An 18,501-nucleotide genomic window follows, 5' to 3' on the forward strand; every position below is an offset into this window, starting at 1 on the left:
AAGGGGTTGAGCATTCCTCAATATAAGGAGACATCACATAATAATAAATCATTGTGCATATTCTAGAGAAATTTATTCAAATGTTGTTGCATTTCTCAATGAAGCATCAATTTAATCTTTCACAGGGAGACAGTGTGCATGTGGAAACCCATACAAGGCTTGTGATATAGGGGAGCATGTGATTTTATTATAGAATTCTGCAAAGTGAGGCTTATGCTCTGTTTTAAAATTGAAGGTTAAAAATACAGCTGTGACAAATTATTAGCACTGCAGGTGAATGAGACATCTCTTCCTTTTAACCTTAAGAAGGCTTTTTCCAACAAGGCTGCCTGCTCTTCTCCATCTCCTCGCTGGTAGTTACTGGTACAACGGTGATACTGAGTGCGGTGGCAATGGAGATGTGAGCCTCCATCTGAGGCCCTGCACATGACATGGCATGGGCCCTGCAAACTACAGGAGTTTGAGATCAAAGTGTAAGTCAAGAGAGAAGGTGTATAGGTGGAAAAACAGGGAGGTGATTACGCCTGAGAGACAGCAGCAGTCACGGCACATCTGCTGCCCACCTCCACCACGAGAGACTGCAAGCACCTGAGGGACAAGATATTCAGAAAGATCCCTGCTTCTGCTCATGCCTGTATCAACTGCATCTTTGCTCAGCCTCTCGAGAAAGGGGAAGAAACCTCTTCTAGGGCCCAGTTCCTCCCCACCCAGATCACTAGCTGGGCCTGGCTTGCTGTGCCACAGATTTTCATCCCTGGCAGCTGTCTGCAACAGTGGTGTAAAGGAGAGAAGCAAGCAGGACATGCTGCAGGCTGTCAAGTGTAGGAGATCCTTTGCAACGGGGCTTACCAGCAATGCTTTGCTCTACAGGAGCACATGCAGCTCCCCAGAAGATGCCAGCAAGGGGAGATGCACAGTCAGGAGACCCAACAGGGCTCCTCTCCTGGAAGTGCCTTCTGCATGATTTGGACACAAAGACATCCTGCAGAGGCTAAGCCCTTCTCTTTCAGGATAAGGTCATGCATTTATTTGTCTGCTTACACTGTTCAGCCATGCAGCTGACCCAACTGATACCCCCGGCATTATCACCCTTCTTCCACCTAGATGAGAGGACGCCTACTCCAACAGGACTGAAATAATGCCTGCAACAAATACAGTGACAAACTTCCACCCACTTCAAAGCCAGATGCAGACCAGAAGCCAGCCCTTTGTTCAATAAAAAGATCTGCTGAAATAAAAAAAAATAATGAAAAGAAAACAAAAAGAAATTAACAACCAGTGTCTGAGATTTACTTAAAAAAGCTGCTAATTTCACGGAGTTCAGGGATTTTGTCAGTGAAGGTTATTTTCTTGCTAGGGAAAGAAAACAAACCACAAAACCATCTCTGCTGGTCTTGTACCTCCTCCCCATTCTTCATGCTCTCTTCCTTGTTTTTTTTTTAATACCCCATTCTTGAAAAACTGGTAGATTTACTCACTGTCATCCAGCCAGGGCAGCCACAAGCTGCTCTTTTGTTTCACCCATGAATTGAAGGAGAGACCTATTCAGTGCTAGACTGCAGGGGAGCCGCGCTGTAAAACAGTGGCTTGGACACGACGCAGCACAGCCGATGAGCAAGTGCATGGAGGAGCCCCACCACCACGCTGCTTGTGAGAGCTGCCTGTTGTTTGCTTATTTATTGCTTGCAACCCTCTTGTATGATTATCTAGGAAACGGCTCTAAACCCCTTAGTGCCTGCTGCCAACAGGCAGCTTTCCAAACATAACCAAAACCCGCTCCTTCCATTAAACAGATACGGGAGTCTCCACCTCAGCCGATTAGAGACTCACCCACAATCAGCTCATGTAAAGGGGCTCTCACAGTTGCTGATTTGCACCAACTTTGGACCAGACCCCACTGTCTGACATCTCACTCCCCACAGACCTCCAACAGCACGGCCAAAGCACAGGGGAGTGAGGGGGAACTGCCCTGGTCCAGGCAAGGGGAACATCTCTGGAGCAAGATTTCCCCTCTGCAAGCCTGTACGGGGCTGTATTCTTGGCTCTATCAAACATGCTCACTGATTTCTTCAGCAAGTTGGAACCAAGCACTTTAATCCTCTGTGTTTTGGCTTCTGTATTGTGTTTTAATGCTGGTCTCAAAGGAGTGCAATTGCCACAGCTAAGCAGCAGCGCTGCTTTGTACCAGAATTGAACTACCTAGAGAATAAATATGTGGGGGAATTTTTCCTTTGCATGTACTTTACAAACAAAATATTCACATATTTAATTTAGCTTGAAGGACTCCAAGCCACCGATCAAGGCAACAGGCAGAATGAGAGCATGTATTAATGTGTTCCTTGCATCTCACCATATTCATAACTCTCTACGTAAATAACTAGTACGAAGGATCTCTAGCACAAAGAATTGTATTACCTCTGCTTAAATACTGAAGGGACCTTTACTATAAAAGGTATCGCTGTCAATTAAAAATAAACATCGGACATTTTTAGGATTTCCTGCCTTCTAACAAACTACTTAGTCATTCATGTGATGAGTTACAAAACTATTTTCAGAAGTTGTACTTCTAGTCACAGAGGCAAAACAAGAGAGATATTAAGTTATTCTTTTCATCTGAACATACAGAAATTAAAACGTGCTTGTTTTAAACAGACTTTAAGGCCCCCTTTGGCAGTCTGATGATAACCTGTTCTATAGTTGGAATGAATGCTTACGTTTTAAGTTAGCATTTTATGCAACAGTTGGGACATTTTAATTGCAGACGAACATCTAGTAACCAAAAAACCACACTGGCACTTTCATTAGATATAAAGTTTTAAATGTCAGCAAGTAAGCTTGTTTTTCAAGTAGGAACATATTTCAGTTTTCAGGATGACAGAGTCACTCATCCGAAAAAATCAGTTCCACTTGCTAAAATAAGCTAACTGGTTTAAATATATGCAGGGCTAGGACAAACAGGAAGGGCATTTTCTGTTAAATGTTTATCTTTGTGCAATTGTTTTGGGTTCTGGATTTCTAACTTTATCACCAAACCACAAAAAAATCATGGAAATATTTTATCTTCTATGCAACGAACTCCCAAGATCACATCAGTTCTCATGCAAAACTAAGGCAAAAATCACTAAATCACTGTTGTGAAAACTCGCACGTTCAAACTAAATTTACCTGTGCTATGTTTTAGCTTGTGAATAGGTACTATAAAGGTGGGCTGGTGAAACCTTTGACAGAATAAAAAGCATCACAGGGTTATCATAAGCATTTGCCCACAGAGCTATGGAAGGACAATGGCGTTTCTGCTTTGCAGCAGGTTAGTAAACGCTATCCAGCACAGCATTTGCTTTAAAAACAGTCTTAAGGGCTGGATAAACATGGACCATTCAGGCACAGCCAAAAGTAGTGCTTAATTCAAAAGTACCCTTGGAGCTGGGATTAGGCATCTAAGCTCCTTATTCAGTACTGGGCAAAAACTAGGTACACAGGAACAGGATTCATAAGCACCAGCACAGCGTCTTACCCCTGACAGCAGAGAATGTGGAGGAGGATGGATGGACATGACCCTGTTACTCTCGCCCAGGCAGGTAACGAGCTCCCTGCTATATGCAGACACGGTCAAGTTTTTACCCAAAAAAAAAAAAAAAAAAAAAAAAAAAAAAAGCCCAACCCACAGGCAGCCAGACCTTTCAAATCCCCTGCCCCTTTCATCTAAAAGCTCTGGGGCTACATCTGCAGTGCTAGCATGAGAGTAATTCATGACTGAAGCCTTCCTTTGTGGCAGCCTGATCTTCTCCCTTCCCCAGCCTGGCCTGCAGAGCATCCCGGAGCGCGAGTTCCCAGGAGCTGAAAGCCAGGAGCCGGCTGACCTGCGAGTACCTGGGGTACCCCTGTGTGAGAAGTAAATCATTTGCCAGAAGAGCTCACCTGAGGCTGAGGTTGCCATGACAAATGATCCTTTTGTTTAATACTAGGGTAACTGGGCATACTGACTTGTAAACCTTAATGGCACGGAACTAATGCAAACCCTCAGGCAGCTATTAATCACGTTTCCATTCCAAATATTTTAAAAATAGATGACTTGTTTTTGTTGTTTTCTTTCAGATATCGGATATCTGATGAAAAGTGTTCAGCTGGCTGATTAACCATCCCTTCACCGGCCCATCTGCGAGGAACGCACTATCACAGGAAAGGAGAGGTACAGCATCTGTCCCCAAAGACACGTACATGTACCTGTCAGCAGGCAGTAATGTTCCTGCTACGCACCTGGAACATGTCCTACCACCCACCACCAGCAGCACGGTAGTTAAAGTTTGAATATTTGAAGATTTATAGCCCTTCCAGAAGACTTAGAACTCTCTTTTAGCTTCTTGTTTCCTTATTAACTGCCCAATCCCTGTGATACTGCTAGATTTGGCTTTCTAAAGGTATCCTGTGGTCTGCAGTCTGGTGGGCTAACTGGAAGCATTGTGAAAACATGTCCCACCAAATGTAAATGTCCTCCCGCCTACTGAATGTCGCCTTGTTCCCGAAGCCTGAGTGAAGGCTACCCAGAGCTCCTCACCTACCCTCCTCCCATTGTCCTGCGCCCCTTTCTCATGCCCCTCTTATTCATCTGCTCTGGGACATAGACAGTCCTTGTCTTTTCATTCTGCCTTGATATATTAGTTCTTCTTGGAATGGACTAAACCTTTTGATTTCGTCTTGGGCTTCTCTTACTGACAAAAAAAAAATCTGCTAGAGAGGAGGAAAGCTGGGAGTATCCTTCAGTGTATTCCTATGGCTCCTTCTACGCACAGGAACACCGCTGCCTTTATTCACACAGCCCATCCTCACAGGCTGACTATATTAACCCCTCCACACTAGAGGAATTGCTAAATATCTACTGGAAAAAAAAAATCTGAGCTGGCAGAGCTGTATGCTGAACTTCTTTTATACACAGGCAGAGCATATCTGAACTTCACTGCCTGCCTGTCTGCAAGTGGGTGACTCCACTCACACACGGGGGCTGGCACGTCCTCCTCTCTGGTGAAAAGATGTGCAGCTCTGCAGAGTGGGTCTTAGTGCTGCCTTCCAGCTCTGTAAGCTCCCTGTACTCAGCCACAAGTCTGCCAGTGTAGCAAACCTGTGGTATTACAGATTTCCACCTATGTGAATCTTTTGGGAACGCTGTCACCTGAATGTCACAAAGTCAGACCTCCCCTGCTGTCATTCGGGGTAGCTTTCACAACATCAATAGCTTAAATGAGTACAAGAAATCTTTCCTGAACGACCTCAGTGTGGGATCTGCCTCTGGGGAGGCAGCATCTCTTTTCCCCCATAGCCCTTAAACCAGGAACACACAACTCTGGCATTGAAGAACTGCCTTTTCCTTAAGGTCCCTAAAGAATACCAAGCACTGAAATCTTAACCCCGTATATTTTACTGTAGCTTGAGGCTAGCAATGCAGGTAGCTCCCATAAGAAAACAGCAGCCAGCTGTGCATCCAGGACGCTGCTTTTGTCCTGTTGCTTGCTACCAACAGCATCCTGACACGGGACAGGCACACTCAAACCTCCAGTTTATGCTCGACTTATGTCAGGTTTTTTTCCTACATTTAAAAAGGAAGCTTTCAACTGAATGTTATTTTCACAAGCTACTCAGGGAACGGGACTGGTAGAAGAAGATAACAGCTAAAAAAAAAAAACAAAACAGCAGAGGTCTTTCACTTTTTAAGTGTTATTTTGCACAAAATGAGATGCACAGTCTTCTGCTTTCATTCAAACAGAGCCAAACCTGAGGACCATTTAATATCAGTAAGAAAATTCCTATGAAGTTAAATAAAAACAAGACCTCGATGGGACATACTAGCTTTTGGATCTTTGGCAATGCAAATAGCATGCAGAGGCCTCAAACAAAAACAGTTTATAAAAACTTTGCTGGAAGACACTGATTCTGTGATTTTTCACACTTTAATGTTGGAAAATAAGGTGTATTTCTAGCAAGTACTTCAAAGAAGGAATGCCTTGCCCATAAATGTCTGCGTCTGTTTAGTAAAGTGGAATGTGAATGTCTGTGAAACCAAAGTGAAAACATGGGGCTATGGAAAATATACAACATCGTATATGAAGATCAATTCTAAACTTTTACATTCCCAAAGAGTTCAGATGTTACTATTTTCAGATACACCTACGGTTTTGTATTATCTTGTTCATGGTTAAAACAGTTTCAAAAATCTGCTTAGGCAGGCTAGAAAAACTAAACAGAAAGCCTCTGGAAGAGAAGAATAATTTCTTTCTTTTCCTGTCTTTTATGACATCTGTTAACTGCAAATAACATACTATTATGCTGCAGTTTTGCCTAAGACCCCAACGTGGTAGACACTTGCCTTTCATATCACTGAGAAAGCATTAACTTCATCCAAAAATGCATCTGCTATGTTCACAAAAATTAGCAGCCCAGAGATCAACGTTGCTTTTATGGAAATTGGAAAACATTTCATTATTTCCATGGGGTTATGAGCTGGTCTCAAAAATTCTAAATATGTTTTACTAATAGAATTCATCTTGTTAATAAGCTGGCATGTGAACCCTTTTTTTTTCCTGCTGCTGAAAGCAGCTTGTGGTTTGCTTTTATTCTTTTGAACACAATTAGCAAAGCACTCCAGCAGCTGAATAGACCTATTCATTTGAACAAATTATTCCCTGGCAGAGTTTAAAAAAATCTCCCCCAAATTCTCTCCCCATTCTGGTGTAGTCAGAAGAGACACAAAAGCCTGCTGTCATTAATCTTGCCTGGCTTTGCCTGAAAAACACAAGTGGGACATGCACTGTTGAATATGTTACATTTTCACCATCTCTCTCAGTGCCGTGACTGAATTGCTTGCTTCTCCCAACCCTTATCTTAGCTGGTGTACAATCCTAATTAAAAGGCTGACGTAAGGAATACACACGGGGAAGAGTCTGGCACGGATGTAATGGATGAGATGATAAACTTTATGAGCACAGCTACCTCCCACATAGCTTTTGTAGTGAGCTGTTGGAACTTGAACAGTTGCTCTGATGCTGACCATTTCTCATTTCAGAGGGCTGAAAACATTAAAAATAACAGACTTGCCCTTTCTAATAAGTAGTAGCATCTCGCTCATCTAATTAATCTGTGTAGTTCTGGCTCTGTGCTCACTCTTTCACTGAGATAACTTTACAGGCAAACTGGGCTCCAGTTCCCTTCTCCTGCAGCCTATTTTCAGGGATGCAAAAAGGACTGTGGCTAGGATAAAATCCACACATTTACCTAGTGAACAATGCTGTCATGTAGGTAACACAGCAGAAATATTTAATTAGTTGCACTTTCAGTTTTTAAATGAGAAGAAAAAACAAGCCATGGGTGGTCTGTAACCTCAGAAGAGCAAATATCCCCGGCTGTAAAATCATCCCAGCTCAGAATACTGGGTTAGACATAAAAAAAAGCATTTATTGAATCCTAGGCCTGAGCCAAGAACAGAAGGTGCATTAAGAACTTCCAAACTGCAGCCTACCACCAATTCATTAAGTGTTCGGCATTATTTAATAAAAATGGCTTATGCATATACTTTAACTGAAACGCTATTTATTCATAAACATTTTTAACTAGAGCATCTGTTGGGAGTTACACACACACCAATTCAGAGACAGTTTCAAATTCTTCTGTCGAGTAAAAGCACGCAATTACCATTGCTGCCTGACCTAGGTTATAGGTCTGCATGTGGAATTTGTCCCATATTTTGCTACTAAACCAAGGGTCTCAACTGCATCATAAAGACCAAGATATGCTGCTGTTAATACCTTGGCAACATGTTAACATTAGAGAAGTGAACAAATGTTATAGTTCATGTAACAACATTAAAGCCTTCTGTCCCTATGCCAGAACCCCAAATCTGAATGGATTTGGGGAAAAAAATCTACCTTTGGCTACTTTATCAGAGAAGACAGATTCCAAGAAGTAAATCAAATGGTCAGGCTTTCTACAGAACATGATGCTTGTTGAAAAAATAATGCAATGGGATGTTGAACGTCAATGTTTTTAGTTCCATCCTCTGCAATTACTGCCTACCTAAATACAAGATGCCTTCTCAGACACTCTCTACATCTCTTAAATTTCACAGCTGTTTAGCTAAAAGGTTTAATGAAGCTTTTTTCTTCACAACAGAGATTTCTTGACAAGTCAGAGAAAGACTTCTTGACAAGTCAGAGTTCTTGACAAGTCAGAGAAATTGCCTTTTCCACACTTTCCTGCTCACTCACAAGGTACACGTTATTCTACCTTCGCCGTCATCACAGTGTAACATCCCTGCAAAAAAATACAGCAATTTCTGACATGAGAAAGAGGTATCCAGAACACATTTCCTGACTTTTTTTTTCCACTTCTTCCTGTGTGATTTCACAGCTGGAGATGAGGATGACCAGCAGTCTTTGACCTGATAGTCCTCCAAGGGCCACATATGTTCTCCAGTCCAGCAATTTGACAGCTGCTGTTTTAGGACTTTGCCCTTTCTGTCTCCCTTATCTTTCTTTCTGTCATCTGGTTATTTTCCATTTTTATGATATTCTTTTTTGGTAGATAATAATGCCTTTAGGATTAATGTTGGCAAGAGGCCAGGACAAAATGGCAGCGCTAACTACTTTTGTTTGAGCTAGGGTCACTGTGAGATAATTTAGGCCATAGATCCAGGGCCCCATTTTCCCATAACACTGCAAAAATCCACACAGAGAAGCAGAAATGCTAAATGCTTCAAATCCAGATTTGTCTGAATTTGTCCTCTTGGGATACAGCTTGCAGAAAAGGATGAGGATTATATTTCAACACCCGCTGATAGGACTTGAGATAGACTGTACCACAGACTGTCTTTCCCCATAGGTTTTGTTTTTAGGAGCAGAATCCAGCAGAGAAAATCTGTCTCTGTCACTTCCCAGCCCACTCAGCTGAATGACCTCTCCCCAGCGAGTTTCCCTTGGAGAAAACAGCCCTGGTCAGCATGCTTTGAGGCTAATATTGCCACTTTCCTCCCATGCTGCCAGAAGAAGTACTGTTAACGACGTGTCCACTATGCACATATCTTTCAGAGAGGAAGGAACTAGTCCTCAGTTTGGCTTTTTATTTCTCCACGTCATTTTTTTCCTTAAGCCTGAAGACTTCACTGAAATGTTTGTCCTCTCAACATGGCAGTAAGACAATCAGTTAAGGCAATAAGAACCATCTCTTTCTCACTGACCATACTGGGGAAATGCAAAATTCATCATAAATGCTTTTGCATCTGAAGTCAGATAAAATTCACATACTGTTAATGAAATAGCACACCTAATGTTTTCGCTATACCCAGCCCACGGCTAGCCCTCTTAAACAAGTTTTATTTTCCCCATTGTGTTACGAAGCTTTAAAAAAATGAAGTATGGTAGAATCTGCTGAGATCCATAGACATTAAATACCCACGTAATACCAGGACATTCAGTGCTTGAAACCAAACCTCTTTTCCTCATAGCCAAGATCTGAAGCTCCTACATGGGAGCCCCAGATCCCTAGACCCTCCACCATCAGCTTCTGGAAAGTCAAGAACTGCTATTTCAGACAAGAAGAAATTGCAGTGGGTATAGATAGATCATGAGTCCTCCCTCCGCTCCAGTGAGAATGGGTTGGGAAGCGTTCACAAAGCCAGGTGGGATGGGAAGAGCAGGAAGAGAAGTAGAAGAGTCAGTAGCAGTAGCCCCATGCCACAACCTCGCCCTGGCAAAGGCTGACATTTCTGAGCGCTGGAGTGCTTGGAACAACGTAAAAGGCTCTGGATCCCAGGTGGGAAGAGGATATATGGGCAGGCAGCCCACAAAGCCAGACAGAAAAAGGCTGAGGATGAGGCAGTGGGGAGCCAGGCTCCCCTGCAACAGCCAGGAGCATCACCAGCAGACGTCTGATTGCAAAAGCAACCATGGACTGAGGAAAAAGGATATCTGGCAGCAAGTACAAGGGTGTTCAAGGAGTATCCTCAAAAAAACAGCCTGCAAAATTTACTTTCTCATGGATGTAGTTCTGCTTGACCGTAACAGGGCTCATATTTGTCCAGTGGCCTTTTCTCAGCACCTATGCTAAACAGGCATACGGTTTGCAGTGGGTCCCCACCCTACAGAACAGCAAAGCTTCTCCACTCCCTGCTCCAAACTGTTCTCCCAAACACGGCCCAGCACCCATGAGCTGGGCAGAAAGCATCCTGAGCTCTCTGCAGTTTAAGACTTTTCTCATCTGGGAAAATGTCACATAGCCTGGACTAGAAATCCCACAAAACTCTCTGGGAGTGACTGGATCTTTACTATTAGATTTGTACTTCTCCCCAACCAGAACCAAGAAGAGGCAGCAGTTTTTCAAGGTACCTGTCTTGTTAAGTGACATCTGCAAAAGGGCACATAGAGGGAAAGGGAAGGACAACACAAATTAGTCCCATGCCTTGTTCAAAATTCATTTAGCAGGTTCTTCAGAGAGCAGCACCTTGAACGCACCAGTTGGAGTTTCTCTTTCAACTCAAGGCAAAGAATGTCAACAAGACTATTTTCCTACACTCTGAAAGCTCCACAGTAAAAATACAAGCCACCAACGTGACTCAGCATTACATTCTAATTAGAATATTTAAACCAAATATAGCCACGCTTTTGCTTTGAGCTAGAAGATGATACCTCCATGTGGTAGAGACAAAGCTTAAAGTAAAGAGATGAGGTAGATGCCTAAGTGGGAGCAATCAAATGAGGGGTTTGGGTTGCTTTCTTGAGTTTAGGGCATAAATTCCCCCAAATCTTTCTATAGGAAATTAAAGGAGGTGCTCTGGATGTCCCACTTTTTTTTTTCCTTTCAGCTAAGGCGATGTCTTTCAAGCCAATTTAGCCTTGCTGGAGCATTTTATTTCATGGTCTGCTTCACAGCAACACTTGAATTTGCTTGGAAAACAACATAATATACTGCCTTGGTCTATGAAGCCAAAATTTCTTATGTCTTCATTGGTTCATTATCCCTCTCTTTGTAGGCATGTATGAAAAAGGAAAGTTTTGTCTCATGCTCTTGACTGCAAGAGATTAAAGTTTTTTCCCCAACAGTCATTATTCCTATGGAACTACTTGTGTTACAGCCCTCATTTCCTATGGCTAAAATGGACCAAACTCTCTTCAAGCACCTTCTCTTTCTTAGTGTATTTGGAAGGCTTACTCCCTATCATAGGGAAGGGTTGACTGTCAGGGAAGTACTTGGGATAAACACAGGACAAGTGGCCATAGATGATGGTGCACAGACCTAAACACATCTATTGTAAACCTAAACACATCTATTGTAGCTGCTATTTGCTTTAACCACACACACACAAAAAAAAAACAGATTGCATAGGCAAGGGTGGGTTTTTACAACTGCACACAGGTGTTCCCGTCCTGAGGAGGGCTCACTGCTACTTTTGCTTTAATTAGGAGAGTGTTTTTTAAAAAGATGCTGATACCTGAAGCCTGTTGTTAAGTACTTACATAATCATCCTCATGCAGACCTTGCTTCTGAACAGAACTTTTCACCTCCAGGGAAAATTTCTCAAACTCAGGCTTCACGGTCCTCAGCAGAGTGATGGTTTGGAGGTACAAGTATGCCTTCTTTGCTTCAAGGTCATGCTTGTCTCCTCTCCTCCAAGAACCATTTCCTAAGAGAAAAAAAAAAAAAAAAGGTTATTTCCAACTCCAAATTAGGTACCACTACAGGACCACCTTCCTTTTTCCACCCAAAAGTCCCCTCTCCTGCACTGTGAGGAGATGGCACAGTACGAAGGAGGTGTCCTGCTCCAAAAAGAGCTGGAAACCAGGCAGTGAGGAACAGCTGGTGGGAAGTAAATGTGCAAACAGAAAGACAACTTTACTCCCATGCTGTGCTTGCTTATTTTTAAGGGGTAGGCTGAAGTCTAAGCATGAGAAGACATCTCAGAGCAAAAAAACAAGCCAGATCCTGAAAACACAGATATTTAAGTTAGAACAAGTGAGGGAGGATCTGACCACAAAGTTTTTATATCATATCATCCCATTGGCAACACTCTTCAGTCCTGGGCAGTCAGAAAGGCACCAGTAAAGTCAATAGTATGATCATCACCCTGAATGGGAGGCAGATGGTGTAGTTACTTCTCCCACAGCTCTCCCACTGCGGTCGAGGAGAAAACCATGTGTGCAGCGGCTGCCAGACCAGCCCTGCTCTTAATGGAAAAGAAACACTTACAAATAAATGGGATTCTGCACCTATGCTGTATTTACATGGTTTGTGTCACAGAAGGGGCATGATTTAACTCAGACCACCAGTAAAGTAATCAGAATTTAAAAAGCAGGACAGCTGACAGGCTGTTAGTGAACAGAGAAATCCTTCTGCTTAACAGGCACTGACGCTAGCAGGTCCTGAGATCCTGATCCATAGCTTCAGGACATCAATGGAAAGGTTACCCTGGATCAGATTTTGTGCTATTTTCCATAAACAATAAATAAGAGAGACCTACAGAGAACGATAGCCCTAAGCAATGTGCTTTTAAAAACTAACAAATAATTAAAAGCTAGATAGTCATTTTATTTTTGGAACAACAGCAAGGAACTCCCCGCCATTGCTAAATGAGCCATGAAGAAGACTAAAACCAAGCTCCCAAGGGTGACCTGAAGGCACACAGGACCCTGAAATGAGAGTGTATACGGCTGCCCTGCTTGGTTAGAGGACCACGGTGCTGTTTGGACCAAGAAAAGTGAGTGCTTTGGAAGCAAAGATACTAATGGCAACAGAGACCAGGTGCCAAACTCTCAGTGCTGTTTGCACAGCACTACAGGCTGCACTGGGTGCCTGTGGAAGAGCAAATGCATGAACAAGACCCTCCAGGTTCTCCTTTTTTTTTCTTTTGTTTTCTTTTTTTCTTTCTTTTTTTTTTTTAAAAAGTCAATTGAAAAATTGCTCTCCTTCCTCAGAGAGTACAGCATAAACATTGAAGGACTTGTACTTCTCAGGAGAGCAAGTCTTTCCTTATGCTGATCTTGGCTCAATGGCAGCTCCCAGTACCCCCCGCACAGGGCAGGAGGCACAGGTGGGTCTAGATTGGTCTGCCTTGGTTTTGAGATTTCTTTCCAAACCCAAAGTTTAGCTGGTTAAAATTAATTACAGCAGGAATCCATTCATCAGGCTTGTTGGAAACACCAGACAGCAAGTAGCATCGTGCAGCATGATTTTGCCCTCAGAGGTAGTACTGTTCCCTTCCATGTCTGCACCCTGTCCTTTTTACTGCTTTTGAGAGAAAAAAAAAAAAAAGAAATAAAAAAAAAAAAGAAATGGGAAGATACAGAAAAGCTCTACTGGAGCCTTGAAGCTGAAAATCCTCAGCCCAGCTGCACACCTGCATTTCAGTGGTACAGCATTTAAAATGTTCTGCAGAGATTGTTACATGGAGGGGTGTGCTATGTTTTGCATTTACAGAAGCAGATGGCTAAGAGTGGGATTACATACAAAAAAAGATAGTGCCGGTGGAATGTAAGTTTCTGTCCTAGACATTATACATATTTATTTTTAAAAATACTGACACTGGGAACAGGGAAGCTACACTTGCATAACATAGTTCCTAGAATAATTCCCATATTTAAATTCCTTCATGGATTATTTTGCGGGATGTAGTCTTGCCACAGCACTTTTCTGCAATTATTGCTGCCTTGGCATTTAATATGTCTACTCTTCTGAAAAATTAAAAATATTCAGAACAGAGGGCAACAACAAACTGCAATACAGTCATCTGAACTTGAAGGTAAAGTGCCAATTTGTCTATCACAACCACTTTTAGATTTTGTGCCTCTTATAATTCTCATATCTCCCAGCACTGGGAACAAGGAATTTAGGTGGAATTTCTCTGCATTTCTCTTTTATGTTTGCTTTCCACATGTGATAGCCACCTGCACAGAAGTCATTTTCTAACAGTCATTTTGATCCTCGTGGGAAACATCCACAAAAAAAACCCACAGAACAGAAAAATTGGTTTAAAAGAATTACTACTTATAAACATCAGGAAATTGCACTTTCTAACAACACAGACAGGAGGCAGACAGTTGTCGTTTATCTCTCGGAAAAGCTACAAGTAGGCTGTGCTACCTGCGATGCAAAGCAGGATCATGCTGAGACCCCCATGTGACTGCACTGGCCACAGTGCCAGGGTCCGCCGGGGGCAGGATGCTGATCTGGGGGCTTGCAATGCTGCCTCCTAGCAAGCACTGTTCTGAAATGCAAAAGTCTTTACAAAATGCAGCAGCCTACCTCCTGGTCTTACAGGAGCGTCACCTGCTCAAAGAGGACTTTGGGAATCCAAAACCAGCTCCTGTGTTTCCCCTTCTCTGCAGCCAAGTCACTTACCCTGCTCATTTCAGCCAAGGCAAGGAAACCATCAGATTTAGGGAATAATTCACCTGGGACATTTCAGACACCTAAGGATGAGATGAATCACTGTCCAGGGGTGCCTAATTCTCTCTTGTGACTCCAAAGGGTGCCCAGCTCACAAGCAGACTTATACTTGGGGCCAGATGAATCACTTTTGATGCATTTTTACTCTGTGAGATGAAACGCAGCAGCAGTGCAGTGGTAACAAGGCACCAACGGCAGCCAGAGGGGTTATTTGATCAGTGGTTTCTAGGCACAAGTAAAATCAAATCTGCAAAGCTCCCATGGTCTACGGATGGGCTGAAACTTCAGGGTTATGTGACTGACGATATGGATTCAGCTTTTTGCATGGTCCCAATTAGGGCTGCAATGCCAAATGGCTTCACTTATGCTACCGGGGATGAAGTCACACTGAATTTCAGTCAGCAAACTGAAAACCTTGATTTGAACCATTGGCTTTGATCGTGCTCTGCAGTTTTATCTTTCAGTTATTTAAGTAATTTCCTTATTAGCTGGAAGAACTTGGCACTTCTTTAGCTAACTTAGACACATGTATGGGTATCTTTACTTCTGTACCTATCTACATCTCTGAATTTAAACAGTTACATGTGTTCATTATAGAGCTTTTCAACAAACAGCACTGTTTATTGTAAAATAATCTCAGAGGTGGTAGATGGATAACAGTTTATGTAAAAGAATTTAACTTGCAATTAACTGATTCATTAAACAAAATACATCATCCCTTTGTGAATTCAGTTATTTCTGTTCATCAGCTTTTTGAGGCTTGAAAGAACAATTTTCCTTCTTTCTCAACTCCCACTTGGTTTTCAATTTGAAAATAATTTGCACTGGATTAGTTAAGGCAGCCTGCTGTGAGGGGAACTATTTTTTATGCACCTGCAAAAGAGGCCTCTCCATTCAAAATCTACTTTGACAACTTCACCTAAACCTAGTTCCCAGGCAGGATTTCCCCAGCTCCAGTCATCTGACATTGTTTAAAACTCTGTCACTAAACACACTGCTCCAGTATTACCTTCAATTTAACTGAGCTATAGCAGCTGAGAGTAGGTTTAGCCCCTACCATGCACTTCCATAGTATCAGATGTAACTAAACATACATATATTTCAAAAAGCAAATGTATTCAACTTATATTTTTAAGTCAGGTTTTAACTTGACAAATCTTATCATATTTACTTGGGGTGAAATCAGCCACTCATTTGAACCCTAGTCTAGTACATTTGGACTGTCTGTGCTTTCCCTTAAATAGAAGGGTGGATAGTGCTGAGTGCTGGATAGTTTTGCAGATACAGTTTGCAACCAAAAGCTGAAGTTAACAAGCTTGACCGGATCATTTGGTGACTTCTGGAGACCCAGGCCCTGCAGCTGCCCACAAACCCTGCCATCACTCATGCCTCCTCTCAGCTGGCTGCATGGACCACAGCCCACCAGGGAGCCGGGAGTGCCCCTGCTCGGAGATCTGATAGTCATCAGGCTGGAGCTGAGCGCACACACGCTGCAGCGTGGGGTGCCAACGCCTGGATGCTAACATGCCTGTCTAGTGCTGCTTCCCCTAAAAGTAACTAACACCTAGAGTGGATTTCATAGGTTTGGGATGAAAGGGACCTTAAAGACCACCTAGTTCCAACCCCCCTGCTATGGGCAGGGACACCTCCCACCAGACCAAAAGCCCCATCCATTTTTTTGCCCAAAGCCCCACCCAGCCTGGCCTTGAGCACCGCCAGGGATGGGGCAGCCACAGCTTCTCTGGGCAGCCTGTGCCAGGGCCTCACCACCCTTGGAGTGAAGAATTTCTTCCTTGTTTCTAATCTAAATCTACCCTTTTTAGTTTAAAACCATTACTTGGTATCCCATGATCCACTCAGTGGCAACAACAGCCGCCAGGTCCCTTTTATTTCCTGCGATGTCATAGCCTAAGTGGAAGGTAATCGCAACGATGGGGAGACAGCGGTGTATTCTGGAATTCAGTACAGCATATTTTGAGACTAAGGAATCTAAAAATATTACTGGGTTTACAGAAGACTTTGCAACATACTTGGGCAGGAAAAACATTACCATATGACGAGCTGTTGAAGAGTTCAATATTGAAGAATGCGTAGTCCCCGTTGGTCATTCCTTGCCGATGAGCAGCCAACATGATGTTCCTGATTGTGTCACCGCTGGCACACATGATTACAACTGGTGGAAGAAAATGGAAAACACAGATAAGGAACAGTTCAAGAACTTTATGGAACAGATTGTTAAGCATGAACGCTGCCAAAGACGATGACCTGAGCTGTCCTCCCCATGTTGCAACAAATGTGACAACGCAAACAACAACGAAAGCTGATTTCCCGAACCGCCCACAGAAGACAGGTACCAAACATGGACTGACTTTTTACTCGTGTCTCCTCTGAAAATAATTACATGGAGCCTATATGTGATCTTTTTTTCCTTACTCCTGCAACATGTGTTAAGTTCTAGCTTCAAATTTCTTCAACTGCATATATTTGTAGAACTGACTGCAATCACGAGCCACAGTTATACTTCAAATGGAGCATAGGATGATCTGAAGATGGAGAATTGAGATGATACAGTGATATTACCATTTTGATTTCCATTCTATTGAACCGTCTGGGGTAGATTCATCTTACCTACACTTCAGCTACACAAAATTTGGGTATCTAGTGTAGAATTCGTTGCCTCTCTATGGTTATCATATAGCAGCATCTCTGCAGCTGATTCACTCCATCCCAAGACAGCTTCTAGGGACAGTGGTATAAATCTGTCCAGGACACAACTACCTCCAACAACTATATAATGAGCCTTGGCAAGCACCTTTGATAGGACACAATGTTCAGCCAGCTACAAATGGAAAAATGAGTGTTGCTTTTTGGGTGTGAAGATTAAACATGGTTACAAGATTAAATACCACAGAGCCTCGCTTAGGACAGATCAGAAGCTGAACCAGGGCTTTGGTGCCTACAAGCCCCACAGGTGTGCTCCGTGCAGGTGCTGTGATCCCCACTGCCACAAGCCCATGGGAGGAAAGCTGTGACAAACCTCTTGGATGTCACCACCAGTCCCCAGCTCCCTTTCTGTCTGGAAGGCAGAACAGAGATGGGCATGGAGACAATACAGTTGCAACCTTACATAGTGTTATTGGGTGCCCAAACGGCTGCCAGTGATCTTCAGGGGTAAGAAGACCTTCAGGCAACCCTGCCCAGCGCCTGAGCGTTCAAGCTAAATTCACTGTGTCCCATCCTGAAAGATTTTGCAGCAGGAGCTTGGTAAATTAGAGCAGAGGTCTGCTCTCCACCCAGCCCAGCACTGCCCAACCACCTCCACTCCAGCAGGCTGGTCTGTCCTCGATCTCTTCATACTTCTATCGTACTTCTCTTCACTGCTTCTTGTATAAGAAGCAGTGTGGCCAGCAGGGCTAGGCAGGTGATTGTCCCCCTGTACTCGGCTCTGGTGAGGCAGCACCTTGAGTACTGTGTTCAGTTTTGGGCCCCTCGCTACAAGAAGGACATGGAGGTGTTCGAGAGAGTCCAGAGAAGGGCAACGAAGCTGGTGAGGGGTCTGGAGAACAAGTCTTACGAGGAGCGGCTGAGGGAGCTGGGATTGTTCGGTCTGGAGAAGAGGAGGCTCAGGGGTGACCTTATCGCTCTCTACAGGTGCCTTAAAGGAGGCTGTAGCGAGGTGGGGTTGGTCTGTTCTCCCACGTGCCTGGTGACAGGACGAGGGGGAATGGGCTAAAGTTGCACCAGGGGAGGTTTAGGTTGGATATTAGGAAGAACTTCTTTACTGGAAGGGTTGTTAGGCATTGGAATGGGCTGCCCAGGGGAGTGGTTGAGCCACCATCCCTGGAGGTCTTTAAGAGACGTTTAGATGTAGAGCTTAGCGATATGGTTTAGTGGAGGACTTGTTAGTGTGAGGTCAGAGGTTGGTCTGGGTGATCTTGGAGGTCTCTTCCAACCTAGACAATTCTGTGATATATCAACATACCCCTAAAGCGTTTTTCTTTATTAGACTAATGATGCTGACTGAGAAATCGCTTCCCCAACCTGCTGGGCAGGGGAAACTATGCCCCTCTCACACAGTCT

The 18,501-nt window shown here is 43.4% G+C and overlaps 1 protein-coding gene across 2 annotated transcripts in view; it reads right to left on the reverse strand.

Annotated features, from left to right (window-relative positions):
• Nucleotides 1-18,501, reverse strand: part of NPR3 (natriuretic peptide receptor 3) — a 48,155-nt gene that overhangs the window by 24,642 nt on the left and 5,012 nt on the right. For both annotated transcript variants that reach the window (XM_035563811.1, XM_035563810.1), the window contains exons 2-3: nt 16,472-16,594; nt 11,496-11,662 (exon numbers count right to left, since the gene is read on the reverse strand). In XM_035563811.1, the coding sequence (XP_035419704.1) occupies nt 11,496-11,662; nt 16,472-16,594 (290 nt within the window). The remainder of the gene's footprint in view (nt 1-11,495; nt 11,663-16,471; nt 16,595-18,501) is intronic.

Source organism: Cygnus atratus, chromosome Z, assembly GCF_013377495.2.
Source record: "Cygnus atratus isolate AKBS03 ecotype Queensland, Australia chromosome Z, CAtr_DNAZoo_HiC_assembly, whole genome shotgun sequence".
Classification (NCBI taxonomy): domain Eukaryota; kingdom Metazoa; phylum Chordata; class Aves; order Anseriformes; family Anatidae; genus Cygnus; species Cygnus atratus.